We start from the raw sequence: 19,877 nt of genomic DNA, 5'->3' as shown, positions 1-19,877 counted from the left end.
AACCAAAAGTCAGTGAATGTTTGTTGACATAGCAGTACTTATAAAAGTGCACAATACGTTACTTTTAAATCATTATTAAATTACATAATGTGATTAATGATTAATCACAGAAAATCATGCGATCAATCACAATTAAACTTTTTAATCATTGCCCAATACTAAGTAATGTAGGCTATTAGTTACTGAAAGGACTGAGGAGAAGAAAATGAATGAAAGTTATATTAAGTGAAGGAAATAAATGCAAAATGAGAGATGCTGAAGAAACACTGGGAACTTCTGGAGACCTATATTGATAAGTAGCAGTTTGTGAACTTACTTCATGTGATTGTATGATCTTCAAAAGAAAAGTTGGTGATACCATTGTTGCTTCTAGTTCTGCTGGTGCATTGCACTGATCAAAAGAATTGTGGGTTCTTGATTCAGTGCTGTTAAAAAAAGATGTGCAGGACTCTTTCTGAATTATGTTATAGGTTAACATGAGATTTTGGACAGCTATGACATCTGCGCTGAATTTTTCTTAACTCATCAGTGATTAGTATTAGGCTTTACTGTTGCATTTAAACTAAAGGTAATATTGGGTTAAAACCAGTACGCCCACATCTAAAATCTAAAAGGTTGATGCTAATAGATGCTGATCAAAATGCCGTAGCTAAGCAACCTGACATAAGCAGCTGGTGGCACAAATTCCTCCCATGGATGTCATTTAAGGGGAGTTACAGAACGCAGCTCATGTTAGATGAAATACAGCCATTCCTGATAATCAGTATTATAAAAATTGTAAAATTATAGCAGATGAGTTAGTCTGACTTGTGTGTTGCTTTTGTTTGCGGCTAATTTGTAATTGCTAATTTATGTTGAGTTTCCTGTAATCACTTTACAACAAAACCACCTCACTATTATGCAATAAGTTGAACTGTTTTTTTTTTTTAACTCTGGTATAATGTGCTGTTGCTTTTTCACTTGAGTTTCTTTCCTTAAATTTTATCACTATGTTCTGCTGTGAATCCTTTTTCTTGTTATTGTTTAGCTTACAGCACACCCGTGCATCTGCAGGGATGAGGCGGGGGTGCTGGAAAGTCAGCATTTAAAGTGCAGCAAGACAAAAATACTACATTAGAAAAAAAAACAAAACAAAACAAAAATAAAAAAAAACAACAGAGAGTCAAACTTTTTTCATATACCATCCCTTTATTTTATTTTTATTTGCTTCTTACAGACAGGAGCTGCTGTTGAAAATCTACAGTAGTATACAAGAGGCATGTTGCCGTTGTCTGCGGTAGGTTTTGGGGTAGCAGCTGTCATGTGATCAGAGACAGGAGCTACATTTTGTTCCTTTTGACCATTCTGAATCTTTACTGTACATATGTACAGAACTGTATTAATACAACATAGAAGTAAAACCTCTTCAACCTGCAATCATTTACAACAGTGTTTCCCAATCCAGGACCCCCTGCCCTGCATGTTTTAGATGTAACCCTACTTTAACACCTGTATGAAATGAATGGCTCGTTAACAGGCTGCAAAGAACTGAATGAGGAAGTTCATTAATTTGAACCAAGTGTGTTGGAGTAAGAACATGTCTAAGACATGCAGGGCAGGGGGTCCCAAGGACCTGGATTGGGAAACACTAAGTTACAATAATAGTCATTTTTGTATTTTTTTCAGACATTATTTTTCAGGTTCCGCACAGCTCAGCTGCCTTGTTCAAACCATGCAACACACACTGCATCTCTGTGGTCAGGGCTGGCTAGAGTGTTTCTAGTTCTTTGTTGCATGTATTTCCATGCGTTCAGGTACACTGATCAGCCACTAGATTAAAACCACTGACAGATAAAGTGAAAAATATTGATCTAGACTGCAGTGTTCTGGTAGGAAACCATGTGTATGCTACTTTGACTTGTACTGCATACACAAACTTACAGTGTTGTAGTGGGCAAACACCACCCTGAATAAATGGTACTTTTAGCTTCCTTCAGTGGTTCAGAGTGCCCTCTCATGCTGGGAAAAATACCCTTAACAGCACAAAGAACACAGCAAAGAGCAAAAAGGTTTCAACCTAGATTATGCAGGTCACTGTCCAGCTGTTTTGGTTGCACAAGATGGACAGATTGGGCAGATGGTTTTAATGTTGTGGCTTATCAGTAATATCTACTCGCAGATGGCACATTTGTATGTTTAGTTGTCCACTGCTTACAACATCTTTTTTTTCCAGAAAGAATCAGTTTAATGGTCTTCACATACCTTAGTGTTATAGCAATTATAGCAATTGCAGGGTGTGAGAGTATTTTTGTCTTATAAATGTCCCCTTGAACAAGAAACCCAGGAACACTCCAGCACCCCTCTTGCCCCACTGACTTGTGTTTATTCACCTGCATTCACAGCCTTTCAATGTCCCTGTACTTCTTTCTCAGGATGGAAACCTGGTCTCTGAACAGCACTGGGTCCAGCCTCATTTGAGAGTGCACTAAGGGCATGAAACCCAACCACTGACTGAAGGTGTTCATGCAAGTCTGTCGCTGTGCAAAGTGGTCCGGGTCGGCCCAGCGGGATGACTTGGCGTCCTTGGTTTGGAAAGAGAAGGAAAATGAACAGTGAGATATTATTATTAGAGTCAAAAAACACTGATAAATAGCAAAAAACAAGTCTGGGCTAGATGAAGCCTCTTGGATGTGAATCTCCTCAACAACCAAATTAAGGCCCTTTAAGGACTGACTTGAGCCGGAATTACAAAGACCTGCATGACTGAGAAGCCACAAATAAAGGCACTTGACCTCAAATGTCCTTTCATTTCCACTTGTGTGTGGGTGAATGAAAAGCTGTGTAAAGCACTTTGTTCTTCCCCAGGATAAAAAGCATTATTAAAGTCAGACTGTCCCCCACTTTAGCATTTACTTTGAGCTCAGAATGAACAAAAATATGTGCTGATGTTACAAAGAGATAGAGTCAGTGAATATTTGAAGCTGTGCTTCTTTTAAAGCACGATGGTTTAACTTTTTGGATGCCGGAGGCTTTGTGTTATTTTCTGCTGATGACTTTGGTTATTGTTAAGGCTCAACTCGACAGTATAAATATATTACTGTCCTTCTCCCATTATACGAACTGTGGAGGGTATGTTTTTGTTGTCTGAGTCCACTATGATTAGTCCCGATATGCCCCTGCTAGCTTGGTGGTGTTGGGCTTTTTTGGTTGACTTATTATGTCAAACTCAAAACAATAAATTATTTTTTACTTTGCAGCATTATACAGCTTTGTACATTTGTAAATGCTGTAAATGCTGCATCCTTTAGTTTGTCTTTTTTATTTTGGAAATGGGATGCAAACAATACACACTTATCTTTTTATGTGCCTCTTCTTGGAGCCCAAGTCCAATGAAACATATACGTGCTAAAAAATTCAGTTTCCAACAGCATTATTTGGATATTATTTATTTTAAAAGCATCTATAAAATTTACTGACCTCACTGCTCAACAAATAGCAACTTTAGTTAAAGTAGCGGACTTAAACAGCTACTTAAATGTGTCCTTATCTCATCTGAAGACTTTATTTTATCAGCTTTATTAGCTACCAGCAAACACACATTTAAGATGAGTAACTTTAAAATGGAAATTAAAACATATTACAATGATCAGCAAATTTTAGAAACAAATATTTTATTTCCAAGAGAATATAAATATCATATCAAGCATTGAAACTGAAAACATTGACTATTGACATTTCATTGAAAATATTGGCTGTAAAAGTTGGAACAGGGACAACAAAAAACTGTATTTAATTGTCACAAATCGAAAAACAACCGGAGGAGCATTTAACAGCTAATTAGGTTAAATATCAACATTTCAGTAACATGACTGGATATAAAAAGAGCATTTTAGAGAGGCAGAGTCTCTCAGAAGTAAAGCTAGGCAGAGGTTCACCAGTCTGTAACAAACTGCATCTAAAATTGAAGATCAATTCAACTTTTTGAGTTGTGTTGCTACCATTAAATCCAAGATGAGCAGATATTCTCCCCTGTTTCAGCATCTGACATGTTATTTATGTTTGGTCGGGAATAAAAATGAATTTATGAGATTTGCATTTCACTGCATTCTTTGTTTATTTACATTGCACACAGCATTCCAACTTTGTTGGATTTGCAGTTGCAGTCTAAAATACTTGGAAAGGTCATGAAAACCACTTCCCTGTACAAAAGCAATTATTAGTCTGTTTGCATGTTAAGAGTCTGTTATTAGTCTGGCTTACAGAACAACTTCTCAGTTCAAGTTGCCCCGATAGACCAGGGGTCTGCAATGTTTATGAATAAAAGAGCCTTTCTTACCAACTGTACCACTAAATAAACATTAAGAGCTGCAAAATCTTTTTTACTTCTAAAAGTGACTTACCATAAACAAAACTGTGAACATTTTTTTTGCTTTTATGTGTCATGAGAAAAGAAAATAGCAAATCTGCATGCCATCAGAGTTCACATATTGACATAACAGAACAATCTGTTCTGTATCAGTGACATTGATCAAGTCTGCTGGTGCTGAATCGGCTTGTTGAGTTCTGATGCTTGTTGTCATTTCAATCTCCTATCCATAAAGGTCTTTGTGGAGAGAAACATATCTCTAGTTCTCTGAACTGTTTTAGATTTGTTTCTTAAGTTCGAGAATAGATGCTCTTATATTTTAATGAATGATTCTTTTGTGCATTTGCGGTACTATCTTTTAAGTCGCCACAAAACCTGCAGTAGTAGTTGAGTCTGGGAACTTGATCCATCTCTTTACAGTATGCACTGCTCAACTTTCCACAAGATTTCTCTCTCATCTGCAGTTTGATACTTGTCAGCAAATTCTATGTGTTTGTTCTGGAAATGTGTTTGAACACTACATTGTTTGTTGTTTGCTAATTTCACTGCACAAATAAAGCATATGGGTAAGCCAACATAATTGTCAATTAATGTAAATTTATCTGTCCATGCAGAATTATAATATTTTCCTTTGGAGAGTGCAGAAAGTTTAAGAGATGGATGTGGCTTAAGAGCCACGAGTTGCAGACCCCAGTCCCAGACCCTACCACACAGCATGAGTTTAGGTGATTTTAGGTGAATTTAAGTGATGATTTATGATCATCACATGGGATTGGGTCTAGACTGCGAGTGAGACAGCAGAGAGCCGTGAGGAGAGTACACGAGTGACTGCATTGTGTCAAACTCTACTTACAGAGAAGAGAAACCGGATCAGCCCAACCAAGATGAGGCATCTTATTTTTCTGAATACCAACCTGCACTGAAAACATTAATGCTGCTTTTTTGTGTTTTGTTGAAATATTAAACAAAAGTAAGGGGTTTTGTATCTGAAAAAATGCACAAAAGGAGGTAAATATAAGGCTTCTCACAAAAATGCTGAACATAAAAGGGTTTTTAAAACCAAACCATTCATTTTTGAGAAGTTAATGTAAATTATGGGGCTACAAAAGATGCTAAATTAAGAGCCGTTTGGGAGCCAAAAGAGCTGGCTCTTCTTTGGGAGCTGAGGCAAAAGAGCCGGCTCTCTGAAAAAAGCCGAACATCCCATCACTACTGCGTGAATGCACTAGGCATGCTCCATGTCTTCTTCTCAGTTTTTTGGGGTATTTCTGTGGGAGCGTTGCAGTAACACTTACAGACCTGGCATTGATACTACCGCGTTTTCACAGACAATGTCTGGACACACCTTTCTGGAAAAGCTTCTGTCTGTATGAAAAATGTTTTTTTTAAACAAAATCATTTCGTCTGTGTGGATGTGGCTTCAGTCACCCAGTCTCAAATAGCTCCTGGATGACTCCTTTATACCATCATCCCCCGCTGCTTTGCTTTCTCACCTGCTTATCTTAGATGGCAGCAGGCAGGAGGGATGAGGGTTGAGCCCCTGTGTGGCTGCAGGGAAATGAGTTGGAGTTGGAGCAGCTGAGGGCAAATAGGAGGGCAGCAGACCCTTTGATAAGCTTTGGCACTGAGGTGTGGAGATTGATCTTGTGGCAGCAGAGGCTGCTAGAGGTCGTGTAGTATAATTAAACTATGGAAAAAAAAAAAAAAGAAAAAAACAAGTCACAGAAGTGACTTTGCTTTTTTATGGAACATCTCTCAGTTAAAATAAAATAAATAAATGAATAATAGTTAAATAACAAAAACAACAACAAAAAAAATGTCATGGCTTCTGTATCAATTAATTTAAACTGTTGCTGCTGGTCAAAGTTTTCAGAAGAATGTCAACTCCTTCTACCTTTTCCCTGCAATATGTCAATCTTCTGTAGCTTGAAGCATAGTCACAAATCAGGGGTGAAAGGAACGGGGGCAGGAAAAGAGAATGAGTAAACATGGGGGGTAAATCTAGGTTTGCTGCCTTCACAATTAAGACATTAATCACTGAGCCTATACTGCAGAGTCATCGTCCTGCCTGTGGTCAGGCCATCAATCAAAACTTGACATAAGGCTGGCCATTTGGACACACACATACGCTTTCACACACACAACGTATAGAGCAGGGGTGTCCAAAGTCGGTACTCGAGGGCCGCTGTTCTGCAGGTTTTCAATGTTTCCTGCTTCAACACACCTGACTCAAATTAAATAGATTCAACAGCCTATTAGGTTTTGCACAATGACTAATTCATTTGAGTCAGGTGGTTTTGGAGCAGGGACACATCAAAAACCTGCAGGATTGTGGCCCTGGAAGACCGGAGCTAGACAACCCTGGTATAGAGGAATCTCCCATAGAGAAGGTCAGGCCTGTTTTAGCCTGAAACTTTTCCACTACTGCAGGTGACAGAAGTTTTAGAAAAAAGGGAGTCAAACTGACACCAAGCCCTATCAATATTCAAGTTTTTTTTCTCTATCTGAACTGTGTGTTTATTGTCATACACTCCTAAAGTGAAAGGAGAAGGTTTTGAATGATATTAGTGCACTGGAGTCATAATCTGCCTAAAAAAAGAAAAAGAAAGAAAACTACATTTTGTTTGTGGGCAACAGTCTTCCAGCACATGCAGAGGATGCAGCTGTCATCATTCCTGCTGACTATCTCCCAATTTTGCACTCATCTATTGCTGATGGCAGTAATGTGCCAGAATATGCAGAAATGAGCTAGCAAATGCAGGGATATGATTATAAGTTGGCAGAAATTAAAGCAAAAGATGCAAACAGGTCCAAACTGCTACAAAACATCCAGAAGAAGTAGTACAGAGGGAAAAAAGAAGCTGTTCTGGGTGGTAGCATGAACTGGATGAATGGGAACCTTCACAGATGTGTTGATAATGTTTTAAGCAGTACAATATTCGTTGATGAGTAATTTTAATAAATAAATACATTTTTTTACAATCACTTTTAGCATTTCCTAGTTTTCCATACATATATTATAACTGGACAGACTAGACCTGACTGCCATGTGTGTTTGGCAACCCATCAATTCAGACTATAACTTTTGTTTTACAGAACATTCAGGTACTTGTTCTTATCTTTTTATCTCACATCAAAGTGCAACATTGGCTTATTAATTTAGCATTTTGTTGCTCCAGGCACAGAAGAGAAAGACATAATTTATGCATATCTTAAAGTTGGCCTTAAAACAGGAAAAGGCTGAGGTTTCAGACAAAAGATTATGGGGTACAATGGTAATGTGAAATGATATATAAATAAATAAATAGATAAATATACTTCTGAACCTATTCTAAAAAGTCATTTTAAAATAAAACTACTGCAATCGACCATAAAGGGCTCTTCAAAGACCAGAAGATCTGAGCACTTCTTTTTTTTTTACTTGTTTTGTCATCAAAAAAAAAAAGGAGAGAAAAAAAAGAAAAGGAAATGGCTCACAGAAATGATTTCTGACTTTATCTGCTGCCAAATCACTTTGATCTTTAAAATCAGCCTTTGTGCTGCCCCAGGGCTGCAATCAGCTTCAACTTCATGCAGTGTATCACCACGCTTTGCAACATGGATTGCCTTGTATAGCTGAGTTTGACCTCGTCCCTCCGATCCTATACAGTGGATTGCAATTACTGTTCAACATTTTTATTTAATTGCTGGATTTCTGAATATATAAATGTGGCTATTCAGTGGATGCTACGTCCTGTAAATAGAATGTAAACTGCTTTCTGATTTTGCATTTCTAAAAATGTAACAATGACAGTCGTGCATCTCCACAGTGGACAGAGATGATGATGATGATGATGATGATGATAGCGTATCTTGTCAAACTGTTTACCATAAGTTATCTGTCGGCTAGGAGCCTTAAAGACATGTAGTTTAGTTTATTTGGACTCTAAATTGCTTGACATTGTAAATGTGAGCATGAATTTTTCACTTTGTATGCAAGACTTGTGGCCTGCCCATGATTATACCTCAATTCTCACCAAGTGACAGCGGAGACAGATTCCTTCTGTCATTAACCCTCAAATATAAAAGCTGGAAAACTAGCTGACAAATACATCATATAGCAAGTGATGAATCGATGTGTGCAGTCTGAATGCTCCTCTGACTGCAAAACTATCTGTTACCTGGGTCATCATAGTTTCCTTGTACTGCTTCTTCTGTGTAACTTTGATTGGAGGTTGCTTGGTGACAGCTGAAACCAGGAAGTTCATCAGGATGTCTTCACAGTTAGCCATGTGGTCCACCTTAGTCAACAGGCTGGCTGGGATGTAATGGGTGAACAGATAGTGGTAGTATCTGATAATCAGATGCAAAAGGGAAAACATAGACAAGGTTATAGGTGCATTAATCTCCTTTCAAAGGTATTCTCCTCTGTTATATTCTGTGTGGTTGTTCTGTTGCACTCTCAGCAGCATGGGAGCACTAGATCACTGTCAGGTCTCTTAACTCCCCTCCAAGGTCTGCCATCCCTCGATCTTGCACACTTACAAGCACAAACACATGCACACACTGCTCACCCCTTTTCTAAGTAATTTTTCCTGCATTTGTTGGCATTTGGGAGTCTAAATAACAAAAGGACTAAAGAGGTGCATTCACCAGCCCTACAATAGAACAACAAGAAAGCTGTTTATCTGCATGACAAGATGCCCCAAAACCCTTTGGAGAGTAACAGTCTTCTGTGTTCAATTTTCCGCTCTGCTACATATTTGAGTTTACCATTTTTTATTCCAGTTGTAGCATCTTAGTTTTTGACAATCATTTTATGAGATGAAAAGTGGAAGAGGGGACATGCATTGCCCCAGTTCCTTTTTTATTACAATCGTACAGAAAAAAAGAAACAAATAAAATGAAAATAGTGACAGATAACTTTAAAGGTCCCATATTATAAACTTTTTCAACAATTTCATATGGATGTCAGAGGTCCATCAACATTGTTTTTAAAGTGTATTACCCCGAATTCAGCCTTAGTCCTTAATTTCATCCATTCCAAAAGTTGCTCTAGTGAACTCTCTACGGGGAACTGGCTGTTTCTGTGTCTGAACCATTAAATGTTCATGAGTGGTGCCTGTCCACGGCCTTTTCTGGGAGAGGATCTGGCTTTCGCTGGTGCTCGTGTAGAGGGTCAAATGGATAAGGGGATAAAAACGAACACCCCTATTTAATTCTATTTTCATTAAGATTTCTTTTATTTGTTATGCATTATTTTACTGCAATCTCAGTTACTGCAGCGCTAGTCTACATCCAGCCACTAGGGGGTGCTTATCGCACTGGTGGTAAAGAGTAAAGCAGGTCACAGAGGAAGAATAAACATTCCTGTATGAAGCTAACGCCAGCTCAACATGTGTATCTCCTCTATTCTTCATCACAGCTAGACACGTTGAGATGACAAAACCTCCATTGCTTCCTGACTGTAATGCCAGAGGGGCAACAAATTTGGGGGCTCGTCCGGGATTAGTACCACCTGCTGGACTGGTGCTAATCAAGTTAGAACCGTGGGTTCCTGATTACCTGTTTTTAGAGCAAATGACCAAGTGACAGACATCAGGTAGCCTATCCAAAGATGGCCGTTCTTCATGATCTACTGTGGGAAATCCAGCAACAGCTTTGCCAGTTGATCAGCACTGCCAACAGAGACCTGCTTCACAAGAAAGCAATGCTCGCTCTGTGATTTCATTGGGCAGGCTCAGCTAGCCTGGGGGGTGGATCAATGGAAGTATCCACTACCGGGGTGAGTGGTTATTTCCCTTCGTGAGGTAGACAGAATTTTATCATTTCTGGACCTCATACACAAATTATGAGGACACATACCCCTGTTAGAAAACCTTTAGAAAGGGAATTTTGCATAATTTGGGACCTTTAATGTAACTTATAAGAAAGGAATATGTTTTCCTATTAGCTAGAGCTGGGATTGGCATATAGCACGAGCAACTGCCAAAAATGATCAAAGAACTGGCAATTAATACACTGAAAAGCTTTGGTCTGGTCCAGTAGTTTGATGTGCTTAATAACCTTCTTAACTGAGTGATTTGACTTAGAAATATCTAAGTGGCAACCCGTCTTTGTTGAATTTTATGAAAGCAAACACTCCTGGCTTGATTTTGTTGCGTCTAGCAGCATACAGCCTCAGCAATAGCATGTCATCAAAAATCATTCAGGAGTGTTAGTAGAGCTGGAGTTTGGCATCACTGTTTGCAGGATGTTACAGGTGTTATTTTAATTCTTTAATAATAATTAATTAATTCTGTAACAGGAACAAGTTGTATCTCTTGTCAAAACACAGTCCACTGCCAAAAAAAGTTCCCAAACAAGGCATTTTCAATTAAGATAGTACAGATAGAACGTGAATGGATTTCGCTCTTCTATATGTGGAGTTGCTGCTGCTATTAAATTGCATTTTAAATCACATTTTGTTTAAAGAAATTTAGGAAAATGCAAATACTATGTGGAAGAAAGGAGCATCACAGCACTGAAACAGCTCTGGTCAAAGTGTTAAATGACATTAGGTTGAATACTGATTCTGGTCAAGTATCAGTCCTGGTTCTGTTGGATCTCAGTGCTGCGTTTGACACTGTAGATCACAGAATCCTGTTGCACAGGCTGGAAAACTGGGTTGGACTTTCTGGAGCGGTCCTTAACTGGTTCAGGTCCTATTTAGAAGGCCGGAGTTATTTTGTTACAATTGGCAGCTATGAATCTGAGCGAGTGGCCATGACTTGTGGAGTCCCCCAGGGGTCAGTCCTTGGACCTCTTCTGTTCAACTTGTATATGCTCCCTTTGGGTCAAATATTACAGAACTATAGCATTAATTATCAAAGTTATGCAGATGATACCCAACTTTATGTGTCTCTGTCACCAGATGACTGCAGTCCAATAGACTTATTGTGTCAGTGTCTGGAGCCAATAAACACCTGGATGAAGGAGAATTTTCTAAAATTAAATGACGACAAAACTGAGATTATTCTGTTTGGTAGCAAAGAGAAGAGGGTCAACGTTGGTAAACACCTGGAGACTCGGGCTCTTAAAATCACTGACCAAGTTCGTAACCTTGGAGTGTTGATAGACTCAGACCTGACTTTCAGCAGCCACATCAAAGCTGTCACTAAGACAGCTTTTTACCAGCTCAGAAACATCAACAGAATTAAAAGTCTAGTCTCCCAGAAAGACCAAGAGAAACTCATCCATGCATTCATCTCCAGTAGGCTGGTTTACTGTAATGGTCTTTTAACAGGACTTCCTAAAAAGAGCACTAAACATCTGCAGCTCATCCAAAACGCTGCTGCTAGAGGACTAAGAGAACTGAACACATCACACCAGTTTTGAAATCTTTACACTGGCTACCAGTCAGTCACAGAATAAATTTTAAAACCCTTCTGATCATTTACAAATCCCAGAATGGTTTAGGCCCAGAATACATCTGTGATATGTTCAGAGAATATAAACCTAGCAGAGCTCTTAGATCCAAAGACTCTGGTCAACTAGTCCAGACCAGAGTCCAGACTAAACATGGAGAAGCAGCATTTAGCTGTTATGCTGCAAACAAGTGGAACAAACTGCCAGTGGAGATTAAACTTTCACCAAATGTAGACATTTTTAAATCCAGGTTAAAAACATTTCTTTTCTCATGCGCCTATGCATGAAATCTGCACGGAAACTTTTTAACTTATCTTGCTTTTAATCATTTTAATGTAATTTATTATTTTATTGTCTTTCCCCACACTGAAATTTTATTTCTTGCATTTTATCTGTTTTATTTCCTTTATTATTGCTTTCTGCACCCTGCTGAAATGTTTTATGTAAAGCACTTTGAATTGTCTTGTACATGAAATGTGCTATACAAATAAATTTGCCTTGCCTTGCCTTGCCTATGATTAAAAACAGCCCTGATGCCTCACTGATCTGATGGAAGTCATTCACATTTGTACCTGTGGTAGAAAGCTGCTCCTGTAAGGACCATGGAATAATCATTGGTCCATTTGGAGGTGTAGCCCCAGCGTGATCTGGAACTATCCCAGTAGTGGCTCCTTGCTGGATAACCAACAATGCGCTCTGGAAAACTTTGCCATACGATGAAGGCAAAATCCACCTGTTTGGAGCACAAAAAAGGACAGAAAATGGAAAGCAGAAGAGAGGTGATGACCAATGGAAAACACAGCAGTTGCCCTCAGTGTTCAACACTTCTTCAACACTTCTGCATTTTCTAGCTTTTCTGGATACTGGAACTCAGATCTAAAACTCCCGAAAAGCTTCTTCCCCAAGCCGTCAAAGCCATCAGTCCAAAACATGAACCTTGTCTTCAGTCTTATTTAGGGGATTGTGCAAAACTACGGAGAAACTGAAGGAGTTGGAACCTCACTAGGAAAAGTTTGACTCAGACTGTGTTAGAAGAGTCATGTTAAACTTTCGCAACGGTTTTGCACAAACACCAAGATACTCCAGCCTTTCTGCACCATCTGTACTCTGGCTGTCTCCTCTTCCTCTCCTTCTCCTGTTGCTTGTTGTCTGAGAGAGTGGATAACAATAACAAGCAAGTGTGGGGTGTGAAACACAGTGCAAATATGATGTAAACACAAAAGAGGACATATCTGGGTTTAATAAGACCTTTGGTCACCCTAGTTTAATTTTAAATAAAGTAACTGAACATGAGGAAATCCTTTCCATGATTTTTTTATTTATTAATAATTTTTTTTTATGTTAATTCAAAGACTCATTTTTTTGAGAGCAAGTGGACTTAGCAAAGATAGGACTAGGGCTAACCATGCTAACAAAACTTACATGTTTGCATATGAAAGTATAGTTACTGTTTTGAAAAATACCCATGTTTATGTCTTTGTTCCATACTTAGTCTTCTTAACCTGAAAAAAAACCCAGCTGTTTCAATACAGTGGTGAAGAACAGCTAACAAGTCATTGTATAAAGTCTTTGTGAAATCTTTAAAGCGGTTACCAGATTGAACTGTGTCTCCAGCAGTATTTCCCTCTCAGACTGCTTACTTCACTAAGAAAAAAGAAATTTCATGTGGAATTGTCTGGAGCACCTGGTGCCCTTGAAGAAGCCTGCACTACATGACAAAGACCCTCTTCTGAATTCAAAAGCACCACTGAGCCATGCAGGCAGACACACCAGAGAATAAGGGGGATCAGCACATAATGAAATACTTGGTTATACAGACACAGACTCACATCACCTCAGGAACCGGGACAGAAAATTAATTACCAGAATAGCATAGGCGGAGAGACAGAGTTGGGAGGGGGGGAAACCAAAGTGGATGTTCTTTAGTGATACCTTGCGGCTTCTGTCATGAATGGTGTGAGCAATTACTGTAAAGCAGCAGCGCTAAGCTGAGCCAAAGGTTGCAGCTGCCATTCTCAGAGCAACCCTGATCAACTGACATGTTAGTGGTGTGTATCTACAGTGTGTGTGTGGCTGAGTCTGTATGTGTCACATGTGTGCACAGCTGTGCTGACAGGATTAGCAAATATAATTTTGCCTTCAGAAATTACAAGGTGAAATAGCATGTGTGTGTGATAGAACACTGATCTTTGCACTAATAATCTGCCTGTCTTAATTAGGGTTTCACTGACTAATTGAGAAGTGAAAGTAAAACATGTGTATGTACATGTGTTAACATTTGTTTCAACTTTGTTTTAGGAGCATAAATGTGTCTGTGTCTGCCGTCTGTCAAGGAAATGATTTAATTTAAGGGCGAACACTTGATGACTGCAAGTCTATGTCATGTCCTACAAAGCAGTAAAATGACTTTGTGTGTGTATATGTGTGTTTTGTACATAATAGATTCTGCAAGGCCAAAATTGATCTGTGGATCAGGGGTCAATCCAGCAATAGATCTATTTGAAATCTCTCCTGACATTTGGTTTTAGCATGTCCAATGATAGAAGATGAAAAAGAGCTACAGCATATTTCAAAGTCTTTTGTAATACTTGGAGTCTTCTCCCCTGTGTTTTGAGAAGTTGTGTCGTGTCATTCAATTTTTATTTTGCTCCCTGTGAAGTGGTGCCACGTTGCTGCTTTCACTGTCAACTTTCATTTAATTTGCAAATGAGTGTTAAAGTGATTTAGCACCCTGTGGTTTTGAAGCGCTGTTGCTTTGATGAAATCTTTCTTTTTTTCTAAAAGTCTCGGTGTGATGGTAGACAACCAGCTGAAGTGTAAGTTCCGCACTGTGGCTACAAGCAGCTATTGTAGGTTTGTAGTTTTGTGAATTTATGTTCTTACCAAGCAGTGTGTGTGGGTACATCTTATCTGGATGGCTCCCAAAGTTTTCTCTGAAGTTAGCTTCATTGAGTGCTTAGTAATTAACTGGAATATTTGCAGTTGTATCATGTTGATATGGTTTTTATCCTTACTGAGGTAGCAAATAAAAGAAAAAAAAAAGTTTGGTATCAATTTGCATTATTTAAATTATTGAGAGTGATGTATGAGTATGGCATACTGAAATTGTATTGGAAACATCAGCAGACAAAACACATTTAGATTAAACAAGCTAAGCAGTTGTGGACTATTTGTCCTTAACTTCCTACTTTAGTGAACCTCAGAGAGCCTATGGCGTTCTGCAGTACAATATACATTGCTATTCTTTTTTTTTTTTTTTTTTACCAAGATAGCTTGACAAATAAAGTGCTATTGGGGGCCCTCTGGTGGCATGGAGGTTCTTATGCCCTTCAGGTTCTGCCTTGGACTGGCTGTAGGACTAATTTATATAAAGTTTATTGTTTAAAGTGGATAGTCATCACAAAGCCAGTTTGGACAAGTAGGTAGTGCTACCTCCACAGAGGCCTGAGGTGAGCTTCCATGTAAATAGTAAACCTTTCATATGTGGGAGCAGATGTAAGCACACGGCTTTCATCGTACCTTTTGCTACACTGTTGAACATATTACTCGCCCCCTCTCTTTTAATTTCACTGTTTCCTTGATGAAGGTGAAAAGCAATCTTAAATAAATAAGGGCCAATTCAAAGAAATTTAGGGTGATGTTCATGATGGGTTTGGAGAAAACAGAGCAAGTGCAAAAATTGGCATGCTGAAAAAGTTGGTATAATTAAAAATGTTTTTGTCTAAATAATAAAATACTTCTAATGTCTGCATGTGTTTGAGCTGTGAGGTTTCTTCCCTATACATTTTTACTGAAAACTCAGCTTTCTTAAGTGTGACACATCTTAGTTACGTTACCCTAATAGTTTATAATCATCATTCACTTGACCTGATTTGAGCCATAAACACACCTCCAGGTGGAAAAAGTCTGATTTTAGTAGGCAGGAACTGCCTCACCAGCAGACTACTGTAGCTAAAGTCCTCAAATCTTCATAGAAGATGCAATCGTTCAAGAAATAAGCAATAAGTTTGCAGCCAAAATTCATTCAATTCTTCTAATCCTGCTTATTGTAACATGAGAAACTCAACTATTCTGAGGTACCAGGGGTGGTTTACATAAGACATTTGTAACAGACCTAAATTAAGACACATGTTCACACCCTGCAACAACCTGGATGTGTCTTTATATGTGTAGCGGACAAATCTGTGCACTGTTCCAGAAGCATTAATATTATATTAATCATACTGAAAATGTCTTTTAAAGGGCACAATGCAGCGGCATGCATGAGCATAAGCTTTGTCAGATTTTTTGGTCATATTCCTTCATTGAATCTTTGTGGAATAATCATATATTTAATGAGCTGAAACGATATAATTATGACATTGGCACAGCCATTATTCCACTGAGGTACTGTAATAAGAAAAATCCTAGTAAAGTCTAATATTCTTGCACATTTCAAGTCACTTGACATTTTTCATCTCCTTTCGGTAAACCCTCTCACCATGTTAAAAGGGCAATTAGAAGGATGGGGTCAGTGAGCACAGTTAAGATTCCCTCTGCCTGCTCTTTATGATTTCTCTCTTTTCTTTTTCTCCTTGTTTCATAAAACAAACCATGCATCCATAAAAGTTTACTTGTAGAAACTTGCTCTTGTAGCTGTGCTGCAAACTGCAGTACCGTAAACTGTGATTGTGATCCTGTTACCATAGAAAAGGGTGAAAATTGACTCACTCTGATCAATAAAACACCTCAGAGTTTAAAGATATATCGGATCTCCCGGGCTCATTGAATCTCACAATCCATTATAGATCACATCTTTCACAGGTTGAAAAAAAGCTGTGAAGAAGCAAGGCTGCTGCTTGTAATGGACACTATTAGCATCACAGATGAGCCCTTTCTGGTTATACGGCTGCATTCAGGCTAAGCTTTGCGGCCGTTGCAGCATTTAATCAAACTTAGTTGTGAGGGAGAATTCTATAAAAATCATTCAAGGTCAGAAAAGTTGGCAAGTCACTTTATTAACATCAAATTTCAAATAATATAGATTTTTAACTCTAGTGTATTGACATTAACATCAGAGAACATCCAAGTCTGAAAACATAAAAGTTAAAGAAAGGTTTACTTTTCACAGAATTTAACAATGTAGTTTAATTTTAAATACAAAAATCTGTTATGTCGGCTTTGAAACAGGCAAACTTTTTGTCATATACTTAAACAAGAATCTATTATTAAGTCTCTAAATAATGGTTTTTATTTTCATTGATGAGTTCACATTTAATCATGCATATGTGTGTATAAGCATCATATTTGTAAGCCTCCACACAAATAATGTCAAAATCTCCATAATTGTCTCATGATGCTTTAGCTCAAATTAAAAGTAATATTTAGTGCATTACCAGTGTTAAAAACTTGGTGGATTTTTGTGTACTTCACAGACACTTTTGCACCTTTAGCTTCAGAAACATCACAAGTCACAAATCTAGCAACTTTTAAAACAAATCTTGGCAATCATAGCAACTTCACTGAGAAGAGATTTGCCAATATTATTACCAGTATAAACCTAATTATCTGGTGTGCGTGCACCATACGGTCATAGTCTGCAGGCTCGCTCATGGGAGCCCAGTTCCAGCTCCAGGGAAAGAAGGAAGCAAAGCAGCAGCCACCATATCTTTCTCTGAAGTGGTTGGTGGTTTTACCAAATGATGCTGTGAAGAAACAGACCTACAGTGCTTTGAAAGTAAACATGTGAACACAAAATTAAAACTTTAGTCACAAGTTTAGACTAGTTGCTGCCTGACAGCAAGGATGAAAGTAAAAATTTCATACACATGTACAGATACAGTAAACACATAAAAAAGTAAAACATAAATAGAAAACATAAGTAAAGACATATGTAAAATGAGATCAGTGTCCCCACATTCACATACATCTAGTTGCATCCCATTAGAAATAGCTGTATCACGTAAATATTTTTTTTACACTGAAATTGCAGCATAATGCTGCAAAGACGACCTCTTCATTACTGCCTTACCAAACCACAGCTGTGTACTCTGCCACCCGCTCAGAGGTGCATCAACTCTCGTCTTGTTTTACTTCCACAGCTAAAATCAGAAGAACCTTTTTTTTTTTGGTGTGTGTAGTAAATCCTATTGGAATAAAGAAATTTAAATGAGTAAATAGGAATGTTTTTTCTAGTTTAAACACATACCAGCAGTCTGAAGAGGTTTGGGGTCTAAAATAAATAAAAAATGAAACCTTAATTACATGAAAAGAGTTAACACTTTGGACCTCATCTACAAATTTAGGCTGGATACTTGCCCATATATTTAAATGTAAACTTTGGGCTAGCTGGGTGAATTAATACACCTTTTTATGTTTCCTTGGTTTTAGCGAGCCTGCAGAGGCTCTAGCTCTACAAAAGAGTCAAAATCTTGATTAAAAAAAGGGGAATGCGAACATCATTTCCTCTCTTGACAATGCTTTAAACAATTCACTGGTTTCTAATTTGCTCTAAAACAAATGTCCGTGTAACAAATCACCGGGGTGTGTCTCATCCTCGCTTTTAAGTAACAAGTGAGACTTTAATCAAAGCGGTGCTCTGTGTTTTGACAGTGTAATGATACAGACACTGGTGTAATGGCTCTCGTAAAACTCCTGCCTCTGTGAAAGCACTTTGTTTTTCATTAAATTCTATTCATTCAGATCTCTAGCTTCCTTTCAGGTCTCTAGCCTTGATTTCAGCCAGGTTTCTGGTCTTTTTAACTTTTTTTTTAACCCCCTCCCCCTTTTTTATCTTTCTTCTCTCTTTTGGCTTTACAGTGTTTTCTCTTCATTTCTTCACCCAATTCTCTTTAATCATTTTTACTTTTTCTTCAATTTTCCAGGGTTGCCTTTCCCTGTACTTTTTTTTGCACCCTTCTTATTATGCCTCTGCTTTTTCTTCTTTTATTATTTCTCTCTTTCCTCCAATTTATCCTCAGAGGAAAGTTAAAAGTATGAATCCTAGAATAATGCATATTGCAGAAATTAATGAAGACCAGTTATCGAGTATCAAACAAAGCATCCTGCTTTGTTTCCAGTCACTTGCTGGATTTCCTTTTCATTCGGCTTTAGTTAGATTTAATCTGATGCATTGTAAACGTCCTTTAAAAAGCAAAGCACATTTTTCACCTCTAGCTCTGTGGTCACTGCACTGTTTGGCAGAGTGAGGTAATTCATTTATAATGAATGGTATTCATGACTTTGCGTGCACCAACTCCCTCATTTCAGAGAGGATCAATACTGTGTTAAGACATCACCACCTTCTGCTACTAGCTGACAAGAAACCAAGCAGATTGGAGCTGGTTAGAAAACATTCAGAGAAGAAGTTTTTGTCAAACCTTATGAAAGTTTAAAATAAAAGTAATTAAGAGGAGCAGCAATTCAAATAAAATTAGATCTAAATTCAACAACCAGATCTTTGAAAACTGTTTTGGTGGGCTTGTGTCACCTCATTTTGCTTGTAATCAGTAACTCACCTCATTGGTTGAGAGAACAGAGTCTTCATCCAGGCTGAGAACAGCATCAGTAGCGATGACGTTGTGAGGAAAAAAACGACTGCTCATCGTCTGCAGAGAAAGGGAGATGTAGTACGTCACTAGTAATCTTCTTTCCTATGATACATGCCTGGTAGTCTAGTTTCGCGACCCATGCAGAGGGCGGCCATGCAGGGATGAGATCCCCAGACCTACTGTCAGACCTGGGTTCCTTCTGATGCAGGACAATATTCGGACTCATGTGGCTGGAGCATTGTTGACCTTATGTGGTTTAACACGTCCTCATCTGGCATCAGCAGTTCCTGCATGACCAAGAAATTGATGCCATGGCCTGCCTATTTGTTCACCAGACCTGGATCCAACTGAGCACCTCTGGGGCATCATGTCTTGTTCTAATCACTCTTGCACTATAGACTGTCTAGGAGGGTTGACTGATGCCCTAATCCAAGTCTTGGAGGAAATCCCTCATGAGAACATCCGTTGTCTCATCGGGAGCATGCCCAGATGTTGTAGGGAGTGCATACGGGCATGTGGAGGCCACACACACACACCAATGAAGCTCATTGTGAAATGTCTTGAGGAATTTCCACAAAAGGTGGGTCAGCCTGTGATCTGAGCTTTCCACTTCTATT

At 38.5% G+C, this 19,877-nt stretch overlaps 1 protein-coding gene across 1 annotated transcript in view; it reads right to left on the bottom strand.

The window, feature by feature from the left end:
- Positions 1-1,613: 1,613 nt before the first annotated feature.
- The window catches only part of LOC121633777 (exostosin-1-like), a 273,065-nt gene continuing 254,801 nt past the window's right edge, over positions 1,614-19,877 (bottom strand). Inside the window, exons 10-13 of the mRNA XM_041976022.1 lie at positions 19,228-19,317; positions 12,304-12,464; positions 8,506-8,677; positions 1,614-2,561 (exon numbers count right to left, since the gene is read on the bottom strand). Of these exons, the coding sequence (XP_041831956.1) occupies positions 2,376-2,561; positions 8,506-8,677; positions 12,304-12,464; positions 19,228-19,317 (609 nt within the window). The 3' untranslated portion in view covers positions 1,614-2,375. The remainder of the gene's footprint in view (positions 2,562-8,505; positions 8,678-12,303; positions 12,465-19,227; positions 19,318-19,877) is intronic.

Source organism: Melanotaenia boesemani, chromosome 22 (genome assembly GCF_017639745.1).
Source record: "Melanotaenia boesemani isolate fMelBoe1 chromosome 22, fMelBoe1.pri, whole genome shotgun sequence".
In the NCBI taxonomy this organism is placed as follows: domain Eukaryota; kingdom Metazoa; phylum Chordata; class Actinopteri; order Atheriniformes; family Melanotaeniidae; genus Melanotaenia; species Melanotaenia boesemani.
The sequence above is the reverse complement of the archived record's forward strand: the minus strand, read 5'-3'. Positions and strand labels throughout refer to the sequence as shown.